The sequence below is a fragment of the Odocoileus virginianus genome, chromosome 1, assembly GCF_023699985.2.
Source record: "Odocoileus virginianus isolate 20LAN1187 ecotype Illinois chromosome 1, Ovbor_1.2, whole genome shotgun sequence".
Classification (NCBI taxonomy): Eukaryota; Metazoa; Chordata; class Mammalia; order Artiodactyla; family Cervidae; genus Odocoileus; species Odocoileus virginianus.
Window position 1 is genome coordinate 19419012 of NC_069674.1, and position 23743 is coordinate 19442754.

Consider the following 23743-nt stretch of genomic DNA (forward strand, 5'->3'; position numbering starts at 1 on the left):
AGCAATACAGTCTTACTTCAGAAAACAATAAAAATCTCAAAGAACCTAACCTTACACCTAAAGCAACTAGAGAAACAAGAACAAACAAAACCCAATGTTAGTAGAAGAAATCATAAAGATCAGAGCAGAAATAAATGGATCAGAGACACAGAAAACAACAGAAAAGGTCAACGAAACTAAAAGCTAGATCTTTGAAAAGATAAACAAAATTGATAAATCTTTAGCCAGACTAATCAATAAAAAAAGGAGGGCTCAAATCAATAAAATTAGAAATGAAAAAGGAGATGTTACAACAGACACTACAGAAATACAAAGGTACATAAGAGACTACTACAAACAACTATATGCCAATACAACAGACAACCTAGAAGAAAGTGACAAAATTCTTAGAAAGGTACAATCTTCCAAGACTGAACTGGGAAGAAACAGAAACTATAAATAGACCAATAGCAAGTACTGAAATTGAAATAGCGATTAAAAAACTTCCAATAAACAAAAGTCCAGGAGCAGATGACTTCCACTATCTTTAGGCAAATTCTATCAAACATTTAGAAAAGTTAACACCTATCCTTCTGAAACTCTTCCAAAAAATTCCAGAGGAAGGAACACTCCCAAGCTCATTCTATGAGGCCACCATCACTCTGATACCAAGACCAGACATAGATACCACACCCACACACCCACACACACCCCTCACATACAAAATTACAGGCCAATGTTAATGATGAACACAGGTGCAAAAATCTTCAACAAAATACTAGCAATCCAAACCCAACAATATATTAAAAGGATTATACACCATGATTTATACCAGGGATGCAAAAATTCTTCAATATCTGCAATTCTTCACAGTGAAATAATGCAGTGATACATCACATCAACAAATTGAACAATAAAAATTATCATCTCAATAGAAGCAGAAAAAGTGTCCGACAAAATTTAACAGCCATTTATGATTTAAAAAAAAACTCTCCAGAAAGTGGGCATAGACTGAACTTATCTCAACATAATAAAGGCCTCTGTAACAAACCCACAGCTAATATCATTCTCAAGGGTGAAAAGCTAAAGGCATTCCCTCTAAGATCAGGCACAAGGCAAGGATGTTCAGTGCTGCCACTTTTATTCAACATAGTTTTGGGAGTCCTAGTCATGGCAATCTAAGAAGAAAATACATAAATAAATAAAAAGGAGTCCAAATTGGGAAAGAAGTAGTAAGACCATCACTGTTTGCAGATAACATGATGCTATACATATGAAATCCTAAAGATGCTACCAGAAAAGTACTAGAGCTCAATGAATTTGGTAAAGTTGCAGTATACAAAATCAACACACAGAAATATCTTGTGGAAATTCCTATACAATGAGAGATCAGAAAGAGAAATTAACAAAACAATCCCATTTATCATCACATCAAAAATAATAACCTACGAAAGGAGACAAAAGACCTGTACTCTGAAAATTATTAATATAAGACACTTATGAAAGAAATAGAAGATGACACAAGCAGATGGAAAGATATATGATGTTTTTGGATCAGAAGGATCAATATTGTCAAAATGACTATACTACCCAAGGCAATCTACAGATTCAGTGCAATCCCTATCAAATTACCAATGGAGTTTTTCACAGAACTAGAAAAAAACTTTTTTCAGTTTGTATGAAAACACAAAAAACCCCAAATAGCCACAGCAATCCTGAGAAAGAAAAATGGAGGTAGAGGAATCAGGCTCCCTGACTTCAGACTATACTACAAATCAGTATGGTACTGGCACAAAACGCTGATGCTGGGAAAGACTGAAGGCAATAGGAGAAGGGGACAAGAGAGGATGAGATGGTTAGATACCATCACTGACTCAATGGACATGAAATATGAGCAAACGGGGAGACAGTGGAGGACAGAGGAGCCTGGCATGCTACAGTCTATGAGGTCACAAAGCTTCAGACACGACTTAGCGACTGAACAACTGGCACAAAAGTAAACATGTACATCAATGGAAAAAGACAGAAAACCCAGAAATAAGCCCCTACCCTTATGGTCAATTAATCTATGACAAAGGAGGCAAGAATATACAATAAAGAAAAGACAATCTCTTCAATAAGTGGTGCTGGGAAAACCGGACAGTTACATGTAAAAGAATGAAATTAGAAAGTTCTCTAACACCATACACAAAAATAAATTCAAAATGGATCTTCCTGACCCAGGGATTGAACCTGGGTCTCCTGCACTGCAGTCAGATTCTTTATGGTCTGGGCTGCCAAGGAAGCCCATAATTTATGTGATTATATGCTAAAGAGAGATATCAGAATTACAGAAACTCCCTTCATTATTTGCTTACTCGTCTAAGAGAGCAGGGATGAGCTGCTTCTTTATTCTGTAGTAAACATGGGACTGTTTTCATTTCTTGACTCTTTTCTGTTAATCTCTGTCAGCTTTTGGATCATAGGAAACTATGTTCAGGCCTCTGAGACTGGGCCTACCCTGACCCAAGGAGCAGGGTTGGTGGGCTGAAGAGGGCATGATGCAGGCATTTACTTCCTCTTTCCTATGCCCTAATCACTCAGACATGGCTTCAGTTTAAGCTTCAAGCCTTTATTCTACACCACAAACAATTCCCCATAAATTAAAACACATCAATCTCTTTTTTTTTTCATTTATTTTTATTAGTTGGAGGCTAATTACTTTACAGCATTGCAGTGGTTTTTGTCATACATTGAATTAGCCATGGATTTACATGTATTCCCCATCCCGGTCCCCCCTCCCACCTCCCTCTCCACCCCATCCCTCTGGGTCCTCCCAGTGCACCAGGCCTGAGCACTTGTCTCATGCATCCAACCTGGGCTGGTGATCTGTTTCACCCTAGATATACATGTTTCGATGCTGTTCTCTTGAAACATCCCACCCCCGGGTTCTCCCATAGAGTCCACAAGTCTGTTCTATACATCTGAGTCTCTTTTTCTTTTTTTGCATATAGGGTTATCGTTACCATCTTTCTAAATTCCATATATATGTGTTAGTATACTGTAATGGTCTTTATCTTTCTGGCTTACTTCGCTCTGTATAATGGGCTCCAGTTTCACCCATCTCATTAGAACTGATTCAAATGAATTCTTTTTAACGGCTGAGTAATATTCCATGGTGTATATGTACCACAGCTTCCTCATCCATTCATCTGCTGATGGGCATCTAGGTTGCTTCCATGTCCTGGCAATTATAAACAGTGCTGCGATGAACATTGGGGTGCACGTGTCTCTTTCAGATCTGGTTTCCTTGGTGTATATGCCTAGAAGTGGTATTGCTGGGTCATATGGCAGTTCTATTTCCAGTTTTTTAAGAAATCTCCACACTGTTTTCCATAGCGGCTGTACTAGTTTGCATTCCCACCAACAGTGTAAGAGGGTTCCCTTTTCTCCACACCCTCTCCAGCATTTATTGCTTGTAGACTTTTGGATAGCAGCCATCCTGACTGGCGTGTAATGGTACCTCATTGTGGTTTTGATTTGCATTTCTCTGATAATGAGTGATGTTGAGCATCTTTTCATGAAACACATCAATCTCTTTGCAGACAGTGTCTCTTGAGTCCGGGCCAGTCTTCCCCAGGAGGTGGAGGGATACCCATATTTCTAGGGGTATCCTAGGTTTCTATCAGAAAGGCCTGCTCAGCATCTTGCATTCTGGCAACGGAGAGCTTCAGCCTCCAGCCTCAGTTCAGCTGATCAGTTGTGTCTGACTCTTTGTGACCCCATGGACTACAGCACACCAGGCTTCCCTGTCCTTCACCAACTCACGGAGCTTGCTCAAATTCATGTCCATTGAGTCAGTGATGCCATCCAACCACCTCATCCTCTGTCATAACCTTCTCCTCCTGCCTTCAATCTTTCCCAGCATCAGTCTTTTTCCAGTGAGTCAGCTCTTCGCATCAGGTGGCCAACGTATTGGAGTTTCAGCTTCAGCATCAGTCCTTCCAATGAATATTCAGGACCGATTTCCTTTAGGATTGACTGGTTGGATCTCCTTGCAGGCCAATGGACTCTCAAGAGTCTTCTCCAACACCACAGTTCAACAGTATCAATTCTTCAGCACTCAGCTTTCTTTACAGTCCAACACTCACATCCATACATGACTACTGGAAAAACCATAGCTTTGACTAGATGGATCTTTGTTGGCAAAGTAATGTCTCTGCTTTTTAATATGCTGTCTAGATTGGTCATAACTTTCCTTCTAAGGAGCAAGCGTCATTTAATTTCATGGCTACAGTCACTATCTGCAGTGATTTTGGAGCCCCCAAAAATAAAGTCAGCCACTGTTTCCACATCTATTTGCCATGAAGTGATGGGACCAGATGCCATGATCTTACTTTTCTGAATGTTGAGTTTTAAGCCAACTTTGTCACTCTCCTCTTTCACTTTCATCAAGAGGCTCTTTAGTTCTTCTTCACTTTCTGCCGTAAGTGTGGTGCCATCTGCATATCTGAGGTTATTGATATTTCTCCCGGCAATCTTGACTCCATCTTGTGCTTCATCCAGCCCAGCATTTCGCATGATGTACTCTGCATATAAGTTAAATAAGCAAAGTGACAATATATAGCCTTGAAGTACTCCTTTCCCGATTGGGAACCAGTCTGTTGTTCCATGTCCAGTTCTAACTGTTGCTTCTTGATCTGCATACAGGCTCCTCAAGAGGCAGGTCAGATGGTCTGGTATTTCCATCTCTTTAAGAATCTTTCCTTAGTTTGTTGTTATCCACACAGTCAAAGGCTTTGGTGTAGTCAATAAAGCAGAAGTAGATGTTTTTCTGGAACTCTCTTGCTTTTTCTACGATCCAGTGGATGTTGGAAAATTGATCTCTGGTTCCTCTGCTTTTTCTAAAACCAGCTTGAATATCTGGAAGTTCATGGTTCACATACTGTTGGAGCCTCACTTGGAGAATTTTAAGCATTACTTTGCTAGCGTGTAAGATAAGTGCAATTGTGCGGTAGTTTGAACATTCTTTGGCATTGCCTTTCTTTGGGATTGGAGTGAAAACTGACCGTTTCCAGCCCTTTGGCCACTGCTGAGTTTTCCAAATTTGCTGGCATATTGAGTGGAGCACTTTTACAGCATCATCTTTTAGGATTTGAATTAGCTCAACTGGAATTCCCTCACCTCCACTAGCTTTGTTTGTGGTGATACTTCCTAAGGCCCACTTGACTTCACATTCCAGGATGTCTGGCTCTAGGTGAGTGATCACACCATCATAGTTATCTGGGTCATGAAGATCTTTTTTGTATATTTCTTCTGTGTATTTTTGTCAGCTGTTCTTAATATCTTCTGCTTCTGTTAGGTCCATACCATTTCTGTCCTTTACTGTGACCATCTCTGCATGAAATGTTCCCTTGGTATCACTAATTTTCTTGAAGAGATAAAAAACTAAAAATAGAACTACCATATGATCAAGCATCCCTTCACGGATCACAGCCTTGTCCTGACGAAGGAGCTTGAATAACTCAAAGAAGGCACAAGCCATGTCGTTGCAGAGTCACCCAATACAGATGGGTCATAGTGGAGAGTTCTGACAAAAATGTGGTCCACTAGAGGACAGAATGACAAACCATTCCACCCACTATTCTTGCCTGGAGAAACCCACAGACAGTATGAAAAGGCAAAAAGATACAGCCCTGGAAGGTGAGCTTGTCAGGTTGAGAGGTGTCCAATATACTACTGGGGAAGAGCAGAGGGCAATTACTAATAGCTCCAGAAAGAATGAAGCAGCAGGCCAAAGCAGAAACAACACTTAGCTGTGGATGTGTCTGATGGTGAAAGTAAAGTCCTATGCTGTAAAGAACAATATTGCATAGGAATCTGGAATATTAGGTCCACAAATCAAGATAAATTGAACATGGTGAAGAAGGAGATGGCAAGAGTGAACATCAACATCTTAGGAATCAGTACACTAAAATGGATGGGAATGAGCGAACTTAATTCAGGTGACCATTATGTCTACTACTGTGGGCAAGAATCCCTTAGAAGAAATGGAGAATAGTAAGGAGAGATAAGGCAGCCTTAAATAAACACTGCAAGAAAGTAAAGGACAACAATAGAATGGGGAAGACTTAGAGAGCTCTTCAAGAAAACCAGAGATATCAAGGGAACATTTCATGCAAGGACAGCACAATAAATGACAGAAATGGCAAGCACCTAACAGAAGCAGAGGGTATTAAGAAGAGGTGGCAAGAATATACAGAAGAACTATACAAAAAAAGTCTTAATGACCCAGATAACCATGATGGTGTGGTCACTCACTCACCTAGAGCCAGACATCCTGGAATGTGATGTCTAGTGGGCCTTAGGAAGCATTACCATGAACAAAGCTAGTGGAGGTGATGGAATTCCAGCTAAGCTATTTAAAATCCTAAAAGATGATGCTGTTAAAGAGCTGCATTCAATATGTTAGCATTTTTAGAAAACTTAGCAGTGGCCAAAGGGCTGGAAAAGGTCAGTTTTCAATTCCAAAGAAGGGCAGTATCAAAGAATGTTCAAACTACCACACAATAGTGCTCATTTCACATGCTAGTAAGATTATGCTCAAGGCTTCAGCAGTACACGAACTGAGAACTTCCAGATGTATAAGTTGGGTTTCGAAGAGGCAGGGGAAGCAGAGATCAAACTGCCAACATTCACTGGATCATAAAGAAAGCAAGGGAATTCCATAAAAGCATCTACTTCCACTTCATTGACTACACTAAAGCCATTGACTGTGTAGATAACAACAAACTGGAAAATTCTTAAAGAGATGGGAATACCAGATCACCTTACTTGTTTCATGAGAAATCTGTATGAGGGTCAAGAAGCAACAGCTAGAACCTTACATAGAATGACTGATGGGTTCAAAATTGGGAAAGGAGTATGATAAGGCTGTATATTATCACCCTATTTATTTAACTTATATGTGCCAGTGGTACAGAACCTGCCTGCCAATGCAGAAGACTGTAAGAGATGTGACTTTCATCCCTGGGTCAAGAAGATATTCTGGAAAAGAGCATGGCAACCCATTCCAGCATTCTTGCATGGAGAATCCCATGGATAGAAGAACCTGGTGGGCTACAGTCCACAAGGTTGCAAAGAGTTAGATATGACTGAAGTGACTTAGCACACATGATTTAGCATGCATACATGCAGAGTACATCATGCAAAATGCCAGGTTGGATGAATCACAAGCTGGAATCAAGAATGACAGAAAAAATATTAACAACCTCAGATATGCAGATGATACTACTTTAATAGCAGAAAGGGCAGAGGAACTAAAGAGCCTCTTGGTAAGGGTGAAAGAGAGAGTGAAAAAGCTGGCTTAAAACTCAACATTCAGAAAACTAAGATCATGGCATCCAGTCTCATCACTTCATGGCAAATTGATAGGGGAAAAGTGGAAACAGTGACAGATTTTATTTTCTTGGGCTCCAAGGTCACTGCAGATGGTGACTATAGCCATGAAATTAAGACTTGCTCCTTGGAAGGAAAGCTATGACAAAACTAGACAGCATATTAAAAAGCAAAGACATCACTTTGCCCTCAAAGGTCCGTCTAGTCAAAGCTATGGTTTTTGCAGTAGTCAATATGGATGTGAGAGTTGGACCATAAAGAAAGCTGAGCGTCAAAGAACTGATGCTTTTAAACTGTATTAGAGAAGAGTTTTGAGAATCCATTCAACTGCAAGGAGATCAAGCCAGTCAATCCTAAAGGAAATCAACCCTGCATATTCATTGGAAGGACTGAAGCTGAAGCTGAAGGGCCAATACTTTGGTTACCTGATGCAGAGTCAACCCATTGGAAAAGACTTTGATGCTGGAAAAGATTGAATGCAAAAGAAGTGGGTGGCAGAGGATGACATGGTTAGATAGCATCATCAACTCAATGGACATGAATTTGAGCAAACTCTGGGAGGTAGTGAAGGACAAGGAAGCCTGGCGGGCTTTAGTTGATGGGGTCACAAATAGTTGGACTTAGTAACTGAACAACAACAACATCATGATCTGGCAATCCCACTCCTGGGCATATATGCAGAGAAGACCATAATTCAAAAAGATAACGCACCTGAATGTTCATTTCAGTACTATTTACAATAGCCAAGACATGGAAGCAACCTAAACGTCCATCGACAGAGGAATGGATAAGCTGTGGTACATATATACAATGGAATATCACTCAGCTATAAAAAAGAAAAAAAATAATGTCATTTGTAGCAACATGGATGGGCCTAGATATTATTATACTAAGTGAAGTAAGTCAGACAAAGACAAATATCATATGTATCACCAATATGTGTAATCTAATTTTAAAAAATGAAACAAATGTATTTATGAAACAGAAATAGACTGATAGATTTTCAAAACAAACATGGTAATCACAGGGGAAGGGATAAATCACTGGGGGAGGGATAAATAAGAAACTTGTGGTTACATACAGACAGCACCATATATAAGATAGGTAACCAGCAAGGACCTACTGTACAACACAAGGAATTCTACTCAGTATTCTGTAATAAACTTTATGAGAAAAGGATCTGAAAAAGAAATGAATATACATATATGTATTACTGAATCACTTTGTTGCACACCTGATACTAACACAACACTGTAAATCAACTATATTCCAATAAAACTTAAAAACAAACAAAAAGAACCCCAAACAATCTAGTCAAAAAATGAACAGAAGACTTAAATAGATATTTTTCCAAAGAAGACACAGAGATGACCAACAGGCACAGGAAAAGATGGTCACCACTGGTAATATTAGAGAAATGTAAATCAAAAGTACAAGGAGGTTATCACCTAACACAGGTCAGAATGACTATCAAAAAATCTGCAGAGAGTAAAGCTGGAGAGGGTGTGGAGAAAAGGGAACACTTATACACTCTTGGTAGGGATGTAAATTGGTACAGTCACTATGGAAAACAGTATGGAAGTTTCTTAAAAAGCTAAAAATAGAACTACCATATGATCCAGCAATCCCATTCCTGGGATTTATATCCAGAAATAACTAAAACTCTAATTCAAAAAGAGACATGCATCCCAATGTTCATAGCAGCACTATTTACAATAGCCTAGACTTGGAAGCTACCCAAGTCCCCATCAATAGATGACTGATTTAAGATGTATTGTATATAGATACATATATATAATAAAATATTACTCAGCCATAAAAATGAATGGGATATGGCCATTTGCAACAATATGGACCTTGAAAATACATGGATGGACCTTGAGAACATTATACCTGTATGTATGTAAGCTCAAGTTCCTTATTTATCCCTCCCCCACAACATTTCTCCTGTGGTAAACATGTTTGTTTTCAAAAATCTATCAATCTATTTCTGTTTTGTAAATAAGTTCATTTGTGTCATTTTTAAAAATACCTGTGAAGTAAGTTAGACAGAGGAAGACAAATTTCAATATGGTTTATATGAGGAATTTAAAAAACAATACAAACGAATCTATATACAAAACAGAAACAGATTTATAGACACAGAAAACATATTTATGGTTATCACAGGGGAAAGGAAGGGGGAGGGATAAATTAGGAGTATGGGATTAACAACCTACTATACATAAAATAGATAAAAACAAGGCTTTACTGAATAACACAGGCAATTACATTATCTTCTAATAACCTATAATGGAAAATAAAGTGAAAAACTATATATATTATATATATATAACTGAGTCACTTTTCTGTATACCTGAAACAGAATATTGTAAATCTCCTGTACTGCAATTTTTAAAAAGTGTTTAAACTCCAAAATACTCATAAAAATACATCTCTCCTTACCAATAACAGAATAATAATTCCTGTGTTATTCAGACTTTTTTTCTAGCTTTCTCTCATTTTTCATCTACTTAAGGTCTTATCAGAAAGAGAAGGGAGAATATATGAATAATTTCAAACCTGTTAAAAGTGCACACTGATGGATGTCTTCATTTACAAACTTCATAAAGGTATCCTCATCCTAAAATGAGAATTTTTTATTTTAAAAACAGCTTGCCAATCCAGAAATATTTTACATCTTAATGCTTAGAACTGAGTGTGTCTTTAATCTTTAATAAATGAAAAAATTAAAGGATTATTATCAGCTGTTCTCAAAGCACCCAACACTTTGAATATCCTGAAACAAAGTTTTCAGCTTTTATTTCTCTTCTTCCACAAGGCAAGGCCATGTTAATGACTGTAGAGAACAAATAGTTTAAAGATTCTTGGTAAACCTGGCAAAACAACTTAAATTCAATATAAAATTAACTGGAAAATGGAAGAAAGACAAGAAACCCAGAAAATCGCAAACTTAATGGGTTATACCTCATTTGGGGAGTTTATTTTGGGACCTTAAATTACATAGATAATTTATACTTTACTAAAATGTGAAGGGAATTTCTTAGAAATATGTGCTGGGACCAGAAGAATATTTTAACTACTGCTAAACTATTTTGTTTAGAAAGAGAAACTACTGTTTCTCCCCTCCCCGATTTCTTCTTCCATGTACTTTTGCTACAACACTGCCACATGAAACCTATTATGGTGACACACAGTAAGTTTAGAAATAGGAGGTCCCACTATTAAGATAACTCAGAGAAGTTTTATCTAAAATACTTCCTCAAAAAAACCCCAATATAGACTCTCTTTTTACATAGGGCATACTGCACACAGTAACAGCTTTGCTTTCAATCAATTTCCCAACTTCAGTGACAAGTGATTTAAGTATCCAATTGGTTGTTAGTCAGCTGAATGTATAACATTTTTACTGGGAATTTGTATTTTATAATAAGTTTTAAGTAGGATAAAGTTGAGAAAAACATACTGATTCATCTTCATCACTGATTGTTCTGTCTGAATAGTCTTCCTTTTCTGAATCCTCTGACATCTCTTCCAATATTTGGCTCGAAATTTCTTTTATTATGTAGGTCGGCTGTAAAACAATTTGTAAGGGACTTGTTTGGTAGTTTTCTTTTTAAGCACACATTAAACGTTTACCCCCAAATATATTCAATTTTATTAATAGTGACAAAAGGTTTCTCTATAAAGTAAATTAGGACACAGCTAATTAAACCTTTAATTTCAAAGATTTAAAGACATTTTCTATTTTTATTAGAGACAAAAATCACAAAAGAAAAAAAAAGTAAATAACTTAATTGAAAAAGGAATTTCCAGGGTACACAGCCAAATCATTTACATCCTCTATTTACAATTAAATACCATACACCGATAGAAAGTTCAGAATGAGCCTGAGGCATTTAAAAAAATCATGAATCAAAGAAAATTTACAGTTACAGATTCAGGCATTGAGTTTCAACAATATAGTTAATATTTTTTCTGCGTAATTTTCATTTGACCAACGGTTCAAATGAAATTAGGCTTTTATTCTCTGTATTTTGATTGATATTCTGTAGATACTGTCTGTTCTAAATATTCGGTCGTAAGTCTTACTGGAATTTCAATCATCAGAAGGCTGTACGGATAACCATAATCCTCCCTATGCGAGTATCCTCTTAAACGGTAAAGACAATGAAATAATAGAAGTCGCTTGTCAAGAGTCTACTATTTTTGAGAGACTAAAGGAATTTACTAATTTTGAAACTACTGATTTACGCTCTTTTCTACAAAAAGGGTTTTAGAGCGTGGACTATATAAAGACTCTTTCTACAAAGTGTTTTAGAGCGTGGACTATATAAAGCCCAAGCTCCATAGCGAAAAACTACGAATACAACAGAAAAGTCTTGTCTTATGGGTGATACCTTCAGTGGTAAGAGACTAAAGGTTCCGTTTGGGGACCACAACTCCAATTTTAGAAAACCAGACTGGTATAAATCTTGGTTCTGTCTTTTTACGTGAAAATTTGAGGCGCACCAACCTGCTGCAGGGTAAAACCTAAGCGGCAGGGACGTCACAGACACAGGCGGATCTAAGGGGCGCTCCCTCCGCGCGCGTCTTCTACCTCAGAAACGACACAGCCGGCACCGCCCCGCCCAGGCGTGCGGGGGCCGTCCGCGGGCAGGAACAACTTCCTAGGCGGGAAGGACAGTGAAGCCACAATTCCCGGGGCGGGGGGGAAGGGGGGCAAGTGTTCCTCCCACACTCACTTCGCGACCCAGCAGTGGCGGGAAGGGCACATTTTCTCGGGCGCGCTCTTTCCCCTTAGAGACTGTTCCCCTTGGCACTTCCTTGTCCCGTCTCGGCCACCTCCCCCTCGCCCCGAGTCTCCCGGCCAGGTCAGTCGTCCCGCGGCCCGGCAAGGCGCCTCTTTGGTGCCGGGAGCCGCAGCTCTGCCCCAGGCACCACCAGCACCAACAAGGGATAAAACCCTACCGCAGTTGAGCAGCCCCCGCCACGCCCTTCACCTCGCGGCGCGCCGCACTCGTTACCAGGGCAACGGGTCACCCTCGCGAGACCTCGGGCAGACCTAGCTAGGCTGCGTTTCAGCTGAAATAAAGGGAAAGCTGTACTCTTGGATGGCAGCACCGACTCAATGGACTTAAGTTTGAGTAAGCTCTGGGAGTTGGTGATGGACAGGGGGGCCTGGCCGTGCTGCAGTCCATGGGATCGCGGGGAGTCGGACACGACTGAGGGGCTGAACTGAACTGAAAGGGAAAGCGCTAAAGATGGCGGGAGCTAGGGAGAGACGCACAGATGTCGAAGTGCCGCTGGCTGCCGGAAGGTGGCTAGCTAGAAATTATAGGGGCGGAGGAAGGACAGGTATTTGCTCCCACGGTGCTGCACCTCAGCTGTCTGTCGTTTCCCTTCTCCGAGGAGACAGTGGAGCAGACTGGTTAAGACTTGTGCTTTGTTGAACTTTATTTGTAGCCACACTGAGTTGCGTTTTGCACAGTTGTGTGGCCAATAATCTTTATTGGATTTGGAAAATGAGACTTTTCTTTTTAAATGTTTGGTAGAAGAGTCAGAGATACACCAGGGTGAAGTCTCGAGATTTTTATCAGCTCAGAGATTCTTTAAGAATAATAATCATGGTTCAGTATAATCATGGTTCAGTGATAAAGAATCCGCCCGCCAATACAGGAGATGCAGGTTCAATCCCTGGGTCTGGAAGAAGCCCTGGCGAAGGAAATGGCAACCCACTCCAGTATTCCTGCTTGGAGAATCCCATGGACAAAGGAGGCTGGCGGGCTACAGTCCACGGGGTCTGAAATGGGTCAGACACGAGGTAGTGACTAAACAGTGATAACAACGTACGGAGGACATTATGCAAATTACATTTACATGTACTGTTTCATCTAATTAAATATGATTTTCCCATAATAAACTTAGTCATTATTCCTGTATATTCAGTCTTGATTTTTCCCTGGCCTTTAGCTTACTGGATAGTTTATTTGGAATAGTTTTCCAAATAGAGCTAAAAAAAAAAAATGTTTGGTGCCGGCATGAGACATTATGTGTCATGAGATTTGTAGTATTGTAGAAATGGAGATGATGGACCATAGCAAGTTTCACAGTAGAATAAAGAGCAAAACAATAGTTTAAACATGGAAATAGATTAATAGTCTCTGGTTAAATTTTGTCAGTTTCCAAAAAATAACATAATTTTTTGAGGTCGGAGGTTTGAAAGATTGGCCCTTCCAGAAAAAGAAATAGAGCACATTATTAGATCACACTTTCTTGGAAAGTAATAACCTTTATAATTGTACCTGGTTTTATGTCATCAGTTCAATTCAGTCACTCAGTCGTGTCCGACTCTTTGCAACCCCATGAACCGCAGCACGCCAGGCCTCCCTGTCCATCACCAACTCCCAGAGTTCACCCAAACCCATGTCCATTGAGTTGGTAATGCCATCCAATCATCTTATCCTCTGTCGTCCCCTTCTCCTCCTGCCCCTCAGTCTTTCCCAGCATCAGGGTCTTTTCAAATGAGTCAGCTCTTTGCATCAGGTGGCCAAAGTGTCGGAGGTCATACATGTTACTAAAGATGACATACATACAATTTTTATATATGGAATCTATTTTGTGTTGGATTTTAGAGTCAAGATTGCAAGCCATAGTATCAGACACACAAAGTGAAACTCCAAGAAACGATCTAACCAGGTTACACAAGAAATGAATGGCAGAGCTGGAACTTAGGTTGCAAGATCTTTAGTTCAAATGTTTGCACAATTGTATTCCAAGTGATCCTACAGAGAAAAATTTTAGTGCGTAATAAAAATTAAAAAATTTTGAAAATTGTTTTTACTCATTCTTTCATTAATTCAACAAGTATTTATTCAATCCCTACTATTTGCCAGGGACTGTTCCCCCGTGGAAGGCTTTTGCAGGAAATAAAACAGATATACCTTGTGAAAATTATGTCCTACTGGGAGAAGACAGACCAATCAGTTCAGTCATTCAGTCGTGTCTGACCCTTTGCGACCCCATGGACTGCAGCACGCCAGGCCTCCCTGTCCATCACCAACTCTCAGAGTTACTCAAACTCATGTCCATTGAGTTGGTGATGCCATCCAACCATCTCATCCTCTGTCATCTCCTTCTGCTCCTGCCTTCAATCTTTCCTAGCATCAGGGTCTTTTCCAATGAGCTGGCACTTCACATCAGGTGGCCAAAGTATTAGAACTTCAGTTTCAGCATCAGTCCTTCCAATGAACATCCAGGACCGATTTGCTTTAGGATGGACTGGTTGGATCTCCTTGCAGTTCAAGGAACTCTTGAAGAGTCTTCACCATCACAGTTCAAAAGTGTCAATTCTTTGGCACTCAGCTTTCTTTATAGTCCAACTCACATCCATACATGACTACTGGAAAAACCATAGCCTTGACTAGATGGACCTTTGTTGGCAAAGTAATGTCTCTGCTTTTTAATATGCTATCTAGGTTGGTCATAACTTTCCTTCCAAGGAGCAAGCATCATTTAATTTCATGGCTGCAGTCACCATCTGCAGTGATTTGGGAGCCCCCCAAAATAAAGTCTGCCCCTGTTTCCACTGTTTCCCCATCTATTTGCCATGAAGTGATGGAACCAGATGCTATGATCTTAGTTTTCTGAATGTTGAGTCTTAAGCCAACTTTTTCCCTCTCCTCTTTCACTTTCATCAAGCAGTTCTTTAGTTCTTCACTTTCTGCCACTTTCTGTTTAAAAAAAAAAAGCACCTAGGTGATAACAATTGGCGTGGAGAGAAATATAATGGAAAATTAAAGCGCATAGGGAGTACTCTGGTGCGTGGGCTTCAGTAGGTGTGGCTCTCTTGATGAGCAGTCCAGGAAAGTATCTGAACAGACTTTTGAGCAGAGACCTGAAGCAAGGAAAGGGATGAGCCACGGGGATGTCTGGGGGAGACCTTAGCAGGCAGAACAGTCAGCAAGCACATCGGCTCTGAGAGGAGACCATGTTATGAATTATACTAGGCAGTTCTGTTTAGCCCAGGCATCCCCCACCTATGGAATCTAATGCATGATGATCTAAGGTGGAGCTCATATTATAATAACAGAAATAAAGTCAAGTGAAAGTTGTTCAGTTGTGTCTGAATCTTTGTGACCCCATGGACTGTAGCCCACCAGGCTCCTCTGTCCATGGAATTGTCCAGGCAAGAATACGGGAGTGGGTAGCCGTTCCCTTCTCCAGGGGATCTTTCCAACCCAGGGATTGAACCCATGTCTCCCACATTGCAGGAAGATTCTTCACCATTTGAGCCAAAAGTGCACAATAAATATAATGTGCCTGAATTATCCCCAAATCACCCCCTATCCCTGGTCTGTGGAAAAACTGTCTTTCACAAAACTAGTTCCTGGTGACAAAAAGGTAGGGGACTGCTGGTTTAGCTGGAGTGACTACATTTTAAGGAAAGAGGTTTCATTAGGATCTCTTTTTTCCCCAGATAAATTTAAAATGATTTCCTTAAGCACCTGTTGCTTTTTTTTTTTTTTAAGAAAAACTTACTCTTCTATTCTAGACCGTAGAATATAGTGAAAATGAAATTCTTTGCCTTCAAGTTAAAGTGGACCTTCAACCCAAAGGTCATTTATGGCAGATTGAACTTTTGTTCCCCTTGTCTATGATTTATCAGAGGTTAAGGGAAATGCTCCACATGGAGCAGCTTCTGCTTCCTAGGAAGTCAGCTTTACCTGTGCAGTAAGTTTTCCTCCTCCAGTTTTTGGATGGATTCATCTCCTCTAAGCCTGCAGTATAAAAGGAAGAGTAAGAAAAGAAAAACCAAAGCAGTACTCCAAAAGGCACAGTCATTGGCGTGGCAATCAGGAGGTAAGGTCACTTTAGCAACATATGGCCAAATGTAAATTGTGTTAGGAATTGATTTATTCTGTGTGGTTATGCCATTTTCAGCAGAGACTTAAATGAGAAGATGAGGTGAGTAGGGTGATAAGTTATTTATGACATCACAGAAGTCAGTGGTTATGTGACTTAGAGGCCTTGTCATCATTTGGCTGAGGAAGCCCTACGGATCCTGGGAACACCTGGGGTTATCTGATATTTGATATTCAGTACATGTTACGCTTCCATTTCAAACTTGATTCAGTGCCCTTCTCCTCATTACCTCCCAAATCTGTCCCTAGCTCTAGTGACTTAGAAAGTGAGAGGAAAGTGATGTGTTACTATTTACACTCATCCCCTCTTTCTTCTAAGTGCTAGTTCCTTGTTGTGTGAGGATGATTCAGGGCTGGGGGGAAAGGGCAGAATATCTCATCACTGGGCCAAGTTGCAGGATGCCTTGTTGGTCTTCAGTGCTATTATTAACAATCTCAGCAAGAGGAGCATGGTGGCCCCAGCTTGCCCCTTGAAAAGGGGCTGCCTTCAAGGTATGCTTCTAGGAAATAGCAATCTCTTGTGAGGAATCATGGGGAACAGAGGTTAGAATCTTGATTATTTACTACTTCGTAATGAATTTGGCTTGGATAAGGATCCAAATTTCTGTTTCCATTTACTTTTCTTCCAGCACTTGCTTCTATTAGTACTTGGCAAAGGTATTTTGTAGAAAATAAATGTGTTTTACTGAAATAATAATGCTTATTTTGGCAAACTGTTTTCTCATTAGGAAGTCAAAGCTAATAGCAATTGCATTTATCCATGGATACCAGTCTAAGTGAACGTTTATCCAAAATTAAAGATACACAAATGTTGATAGTAAAGGTGTAGAGAAAGTTATATCATATATCAAATACACACACACCACACACACACAAAGGCTGAAAAGAAAAGAGTGGAGAACTGACTGTATAGCACAGGCAACTCTACTCAATGCTCTGCCGTAACCTAAATGGGAAAGAAATCCAAGGAAGAGGGAATGCATGTACACATGTGGCTGATTCACTTTGCTTCCTAGCAGAAACTAACACAACATAGTAAAGCTACTCCAATAAAAAAAATTGAAAAATAAGAGAGACCAAAACCTAAAACTAATCATTGAGGCAGCGAAGTTAAAAATAAAAAAGTGAAAGGGTAGAAATAAAGTTAGCAGTTGCCAAGTCATGTTGCTCAGTCGTGTCTGACTCTTTCTGACCCCATAGACTGTAGCCCACCAGGCTCCTCTGTTCATGAGATTCTCCAGGCAAGAAAATTGGAGTAGATTGCCATTTCCTACTCCAGGGGATCTTCCTGACCCGGGGATTGAACTGTATCTCCTGTGTTGCCTGCATTGGCAGGCAGATTCTTTACCACTGAGCCACCTTCAAGTGCTAACCAAAAGAAAGACATGGTAGCAATGTTAAGAATAGAAAAAATAAACTTTAAGGCAAAAATCTTTGCTATAATTAGAGAGTCACTTCATAATTGTGGTGCTACCAGTAAAGAGCCTGCCTGCCAATGCAGGAGACTTAAGAGACACAGTTCAATCAATCCCTAGGTCAGGAAGTTTCCCATGGAGGAGGGCATGGCAACCCATTCCAGTATTCTTCCCTGGAGAATTCCATGGACAGAAGAGCCTGGTGGGCTACAATCCATTGGGTCGCAAAGAGTTGGACTGAAGCAACATAGTAGGCACACGCACTTCATAAAACTAAAATAATTCAATTCCCTTGGAAAATGATTCTAGATTTCTGTATGCACCAAAACCATGAGCTTAAAATATGAAAGCAAAATTAACATATTCACAAGTAGAAATAGACAAATCCATAATAATAGAGGGAGATTTTCACATTCCTTATTCAGTCATAGCTAGAAGAAAGGAACAAAACATTAGTAAGGATATAGAACATTTGGACAACATGATTAATAAGCTTGAACACAAATAGACACAGCACTCAAATCAAGACCTTATTAGGCCATCTCCTTACTCCTGTGGAAGAAGATATGCTTAGGGTCATGAGATCTTATCTATCTTTCTACTTGGAATACACATGCAAGCAAGAGTAGAAAAAACTCCATAATACAGACCTGTTTCTACATCACACACAAGACCACAACATCTTTGAGCTCAAACCCTGAATAGGCACACTGTAGGACTAATTTTGACCCATCCCTAATCCTATCAGTTTGGTACTAATACTACAGGCTGTATGCTTTTCATTGTTTAACTTTGCGATAGACTTTGATGATAACTATCTCATTGTCTAAACTTAGAGCCCTTCTTATTAGGATGGAGATGTCAAAAGTACTAGTTGTTTTTAAGTTACAGTAGTTAACTCTTTGTCAGTCTTATGAACAGGACTGAGGGGACTGTTCAGAGCCTCTGGTCACACAATTTAAAACCTTTATGAGGGGACTTCCCTGGTGGTGCAGTGGTTAAGAATCCACCTTCCAATGCTGGGGACACAGGTTCAATCCATGGTGGGGGAAACTAAGATCCCACAGGCTGGGGCAAATGAGCCCACATGTGCTAGAGTCCGTGCTCGGCAATGAGAAGCCTGAATGCCACAACTGCAGAAAGTTCATGCACAGCAATGAAGACCCAGCACAGTCAAAATAATAAAAATAAATAAGTAAAACCTTTGTAAGATGAGCCTCAGATTTCAAGTAGTGCTACTTAAATATATAAAACTGCTATGAAAAAATATCTTTGGATTTAAATATAATCACCAGTGGCTTGTGAATAGTATTTTATAGACAAACAGTATATATTAAATGGGTATTTCTACTATAAAAGACACTGCCTTTGAGAAAACAATACTGCCACTGTAGGAGCAAGAACTTGTGACAACGCGGGGAATGAGAAGGAGGAGGAAGGAACATTTGATTTTTTTTTTAAGAAAAAGTTTTTAATCCCTCTTTTCAAACTTTCCATATATGTTTGATCAGTTGTCCCAATCAGAGCAATTCTTAATGTTCTGTTGAAAAACTGCTTGTAATAAGAAGTATCTAAAAATATGAAATGGCTTTCTTCTTTAAAAAATGAATCCAAGACTCAATCTAAAATACACACTTTGCTATGCCATCATCTTTATTACATCAGATAGAACTCTTGTAATCAATATAGTACATAAAACAAGTGAGGCAAAGACATTTGGAGGAATTCCATTTATTGTGGATGCATTTTCACAATATGTATTTATTGCAGCGATCAATTATCAGTGAAAAATATCGTGTTTATAAAATTTTTAGGAATGGCAGATTCACAGAACATGCTAGTCACCTTGCAGGTTTATCTCTTAAAAAGATAACAAAGAGAATTGTAATCAAACAAGTAAACAAGGAATTTCTTTTTCAAAAAATTAAATTCAAACCGAACAAAAATCTACCCTAAAAGTTATTCCATCCAAATACTGGAATAAAAGTCAGGATCAATCGATATATTCTCTTCTTAACTTTAGACTTTCTAGAAAAAATATATAACAGTGATCAGGAGAAGCTCTTATTAAAAAGTACAACAAAGAAACTTTATCTTGCCGTAGGCCATAATTCAAACTTTGATCCATTTCACTCCAGTGGTGGGAGTCAGTGCTAACTCAGGCACTGCATGTGAATTCTAGTTCATCGTATCATAGACTCATGTCTACTCTGTCATGGGTGGGTGATTTGTGCAATATTGCTGGCTTTACTTTCTTTGGCCCAGGTGTGCTAAAAGCTAGAGGCCTCAACAACTCTATTGACTTACGAGGAAAAGAGCCTCTGGAAGGCGCTAGTCACTCCTCATGCCAGCCCTACCCTGGCAAGCTCCCCCAGGGAACATTGTGGATTAGAAAAGGGTCATTTTTTTTTTTGAGGCTCCCTCATTGTAGTAGGAATTGAGACTAAGATAACTTTGGTAAGTCATGAGGTATAGGTTTATAGAACTACACTATGTGTATAGCTCTATGCTAGAACATATTGCCATGACACTGGAGTACTCTGATCTGTTGTGAAGAATAGATGAATGCATATGAGCTAAAAGAAGATCTGATATCGGATTGTGTGTGTACAAATGATGAGTTGATAGACTCTTGGAGAAAAAGGTAAGACTAAGAAAAATTACATATATTTTTTTGAAAGCTCAGCACATTATCAACTTATGGTAAGTACCAATGACTAATAAAGGTAGAAAAGTTTAATTAAAAAGATGTTAAAGAGGGAAGTAGGTCATGACTCCTAAATAGTGGCTTTTGCTTACTTTTCTGCTTCCAGAGATTAGTCAAAGTTGGTCTTAGTACACTTATTCATGGAATTCCAAGCTGTACAATTTTGTCACTAAGATTCTTGTCTTTAAGTTTTAGAGAAGGAAGAGAACTTAGATAGCATTTAAGCCAACCTATTGTGAACTTGATTCTTAAGAGTGAAGTTCTGAGCAAGCTTTAAGTTTGGTATATTTGGTACAATTCACACTGGACTTCAAGATTGCTTTTAATTATAAACTAAATAATATGTTTTATAGAAAATGTCAATGCAGTTTGACACTTTGAATCTCTCTTTCTTATAGGTTATCCAGCATTGAAAACATATCGATACCTATTCTGCCATGTTTCTATTGGCAAATATGAAATATTAATATAAACTGTGATTTTTAGTTTTTAAAAAGCAGTGATATTGGCTAGTTACAGGGACATACTGCTAAATATAATAGCCTAGCACATAAAAAAGCTTTCTACCATTAGTGTGTTTGTATACGTGTATGCACATACATACATGATCAGGGTCATCTAAAATGTGGTTTACTATCACTACCAAAGAAATCCACAAAGCAACCAACCTAAAGAAATCAGTACCACTGTCAGCTAACATCATAATCCAATTTAGATATTCATCAGCATGAGAAAAGTAATACCTTAACAGTACATCTTTCTATTTTGAAGACAAACATTATTGCAGTATCTCAAGTCTGAAGTGGGTTACTTTCACAAAGTGTTATAATTGCCTATAAGATAATTTCTTCCATGCTTTATTCTAAAGTGCAGAAATGACATGACTTCTGTATTTTTTTTTTAAACCACTAGGTTTCATTTTTCTGGATACTGCACATTCCTCAGGCAATTTCCAACTCGGATCTTCTTTTGTTGACTTTCAATGTGGCTGGTATCACTGTTCGGACACAGAGTTAGGATGATCAGTAGAAAAGTCTCTATTTCACAGCATGGGTTTCTTTAGAAACAGGCTCCTGTGCAAAGGCAGTACTTTTACCATGAACATCTCTAGACTGTGATTATTAAATATAGTGATAATATACATGGGTTTACTGGGATAATGAAAAACAAAACAAAAGGAAATGAACCCAATTTAGTAAATCAACATAAATATAAAACAGAGCAAATTAGCCCTCTTCAACTGAGCTGGTCCAGCATCTTGAGCGGCTACTTTGGGTTCTTTCTTGAACTGTCTCAAACCTGCTAAGAGAAGAAAGCTTTAAAAAGGCAGGCCATGGTGTTTCAGCTAGACATTTTGTGTCAGAATAAAAAAAAAAATCATAATATGGCAGGAATAAATGTTTATGAAAGGGAGGATTATTGTTGGCATTTCATTTAAATATGCTCCTCTTCTTTCAGACTATCCTTTCTTCTGGTTTTTTTTTTTTTTTTTTTTTTTGCTTTCCTCTTCTTTTCTTCTTTATATTCCCTTTTCCATATCTTGATCTGGAGCCTTGCTCAGGGCATTCAGGGTCAGAGAGGTTTGCTGTCGTTTTTTTTTTAAACTCTACTGTAAGGGCCAGGACTCTATGATATGCATCCCAAAATAGGCAGGCATGACTGAATGGTTCAGTCTAGGCCACATCAAGGCATGATGGTAAAGCAGACTATGCTTATCTTCAGTTCCCTCTGCTTTTTTAATTTCCTACTTCCTATTCGTACACCTCTACCCTAGAAACTTGTCTGATCCATGGTCTTATTGTACACCATTTCTTTTCTTCTGCTAGCTGATAAAAACCTTTGCTGAGGTATTCACAAATGTTGAGTTGTTGTGAATCTGCAATTTCAAATAGATTCATTTCAAAGGAATTACTGCATGACACTAGTGAGTTTGATGTTTTGGACCAAAGGAGCTGTCTACTTAGCTACCTCATAAACTCAGCTCTGGGCCTGCTGTGTTATTATAATGGCTTAGACCAACAAAAGCGCTTCTTCTTTTTTAAAAGAACAACTGAAAAATGACTCCTTTCCCTTTTGTGAATTGCAGTGATTCTTCAGGTGCTTTTGAGATTTTCTTCAATCCTAAGTTGCTTAAAAAGTGCTTCTGTGTATGGAGTTCTACCCTGGCCCATAAGCAGACTTTCCTAATTTTACTATTACTCCCTGATTTTCCTCTTTTCAATTTTCCCCCTACCAAGAGAGGAGACCAGAATTATTACTTGAAATAAAATGCTACAACAAGGGGTCCTATTTTTAGTTTGTGCATCATTTAGGTATTGTCCAGAGTCCCCTTTATGAAGAATGAGCAGAAGACCAAAAAAAGACAAATCCAAACATCCTTAGCCACTAGTTTTCATAGGGTAGCAAATTTTGCTAACTTTTGAATGTTATTTTAGTTTTTTGTCATAACAGCCTTGAGTCCTGGGCTGCTGGCAATGCGACCCCTTAGAATGGCTCCAGAAAGCAGCTTTCAAACTACCCTGTAGGGAGAGAGATGTTTCTTCCCTGGGCAATCTGAAACTTCTGATCTTCAAACCTGGGCTTTGTAAGGAAGGGCAGACTGTAGTTATACCACACAGCCTTCAGCTGTCAACGCTCCTTTCTAGAATGTCCGGGAACCATCTCACGGATCTGGACTATTTACCTTGTGTAACTGACAAATCTACCATGCTGAAGGCTCCATGACCTTGCCTTTCACTGTACCATATACAAGTCTTTAGAAACTGATGGTTACTCAGGCAAGAGTCTGCAGATCAGTGCTATTTCTCATTTGACCCTGGGACCTCACACTGCAGGATACAGTAGGAAATGAACCCATGAAAAACAAATCTCCCAGTAGATTACCTTAGTGGGGGAAGTGACCTTGTCCACAGATTGCTTTTCCCAGAGGTTCCGCTTGCCAGATACATCTCCTGGCCTCAAATCCTAATGAACAGAAAGCAGAAAAATTGATACGTGGCTCTTTGTGTTTTCTGGCCAGGTCTAAATAAATCACAACATGTGTTGTTTATTTGTGTAACACACTTTATCCGAGTGATGTGACATGGTTTGAATCAAAAGGACTGATAACCATTTTTTGATTTTATATAGACCCCGACCTATGTTGTGACATGAGAATGGGCTCAAACTATCCAGCACTGAGGTCCCATTATTCACTGAGGACTTACTGTTTATTGACCTGTAAAATTGGAATATAAGCATATTTAAAATGAGATAGTCTATGTTTAACTTTCTATGTCCTTAGAAGTGAATAGCGCATAGGTTTTAAATAATTTTTGGTATGAAAGTGAAAGTCGCTCAGT

The 23743-nt window shown here is 39.1% G+C and overlaps 2 protein-coding genes across 30 annotated transcripts in view; both read right to left on the bottom strand.

Annotated features, from left to right (window-relative positions):
• The window catches only part of AGBL3 (AGBL carboxypeptidase 3), a 109011-nt gene extending 92721 nt beyond the window's left edge, over positions 1–16290 (bottom strand). For 19 of the 22 annotated variants that reach the window (XM_070465418.1, XM_070465403.1, XM_070465419.1 and 16 more), the window contains exons 1-4: positions 12102–12188; positions 11873–12026; positions 10823–10930; positions 9919–9979 (exon numbers count right to left, since the gene is read on the bottom strand). In XM_070465418.1, coding sequence (XP_070321519.1) covers positions 9919–9979; positions 10823–10885 — 124 coding nt within the window. In that variant the 5' untranslated portion in view covers positions 10886–10930; positions 11873–12026; positions 12102–12188. The other 3 variants (XM_020880033.2, XM_020880034.2, XM_020880032.2) reach the window with 3 other exon arrangements.
• A 3120-nt stretch (positions 16291–19410) lies between these two features.
• Positions 19411–23743, bottom strand: part of CALD1 (caldesmon 1) — a 227327-nt gene continuing 222994 nt past the window's right edge. For all 8 annotated transcript variants that reach the window (XM_070465548.1, XM_070465543.1, XM_070465537.1 and 5 more), the window contains 2 exons: positions 23286–23366; positions 19411–21701 (listed from right to left, as the gene is read on the bottom strand). In XM_070465548.1, the coding sequence (XP_070321649.1) occupies positions 21696–21701; positions 23286–23366 (87 nt within the window). In that variant the 3' untranslated portion in view covers positions 19411–21695. The remainder of the gene's footprint in view (positions 21702–23285; positions 23367–23743) is intronic.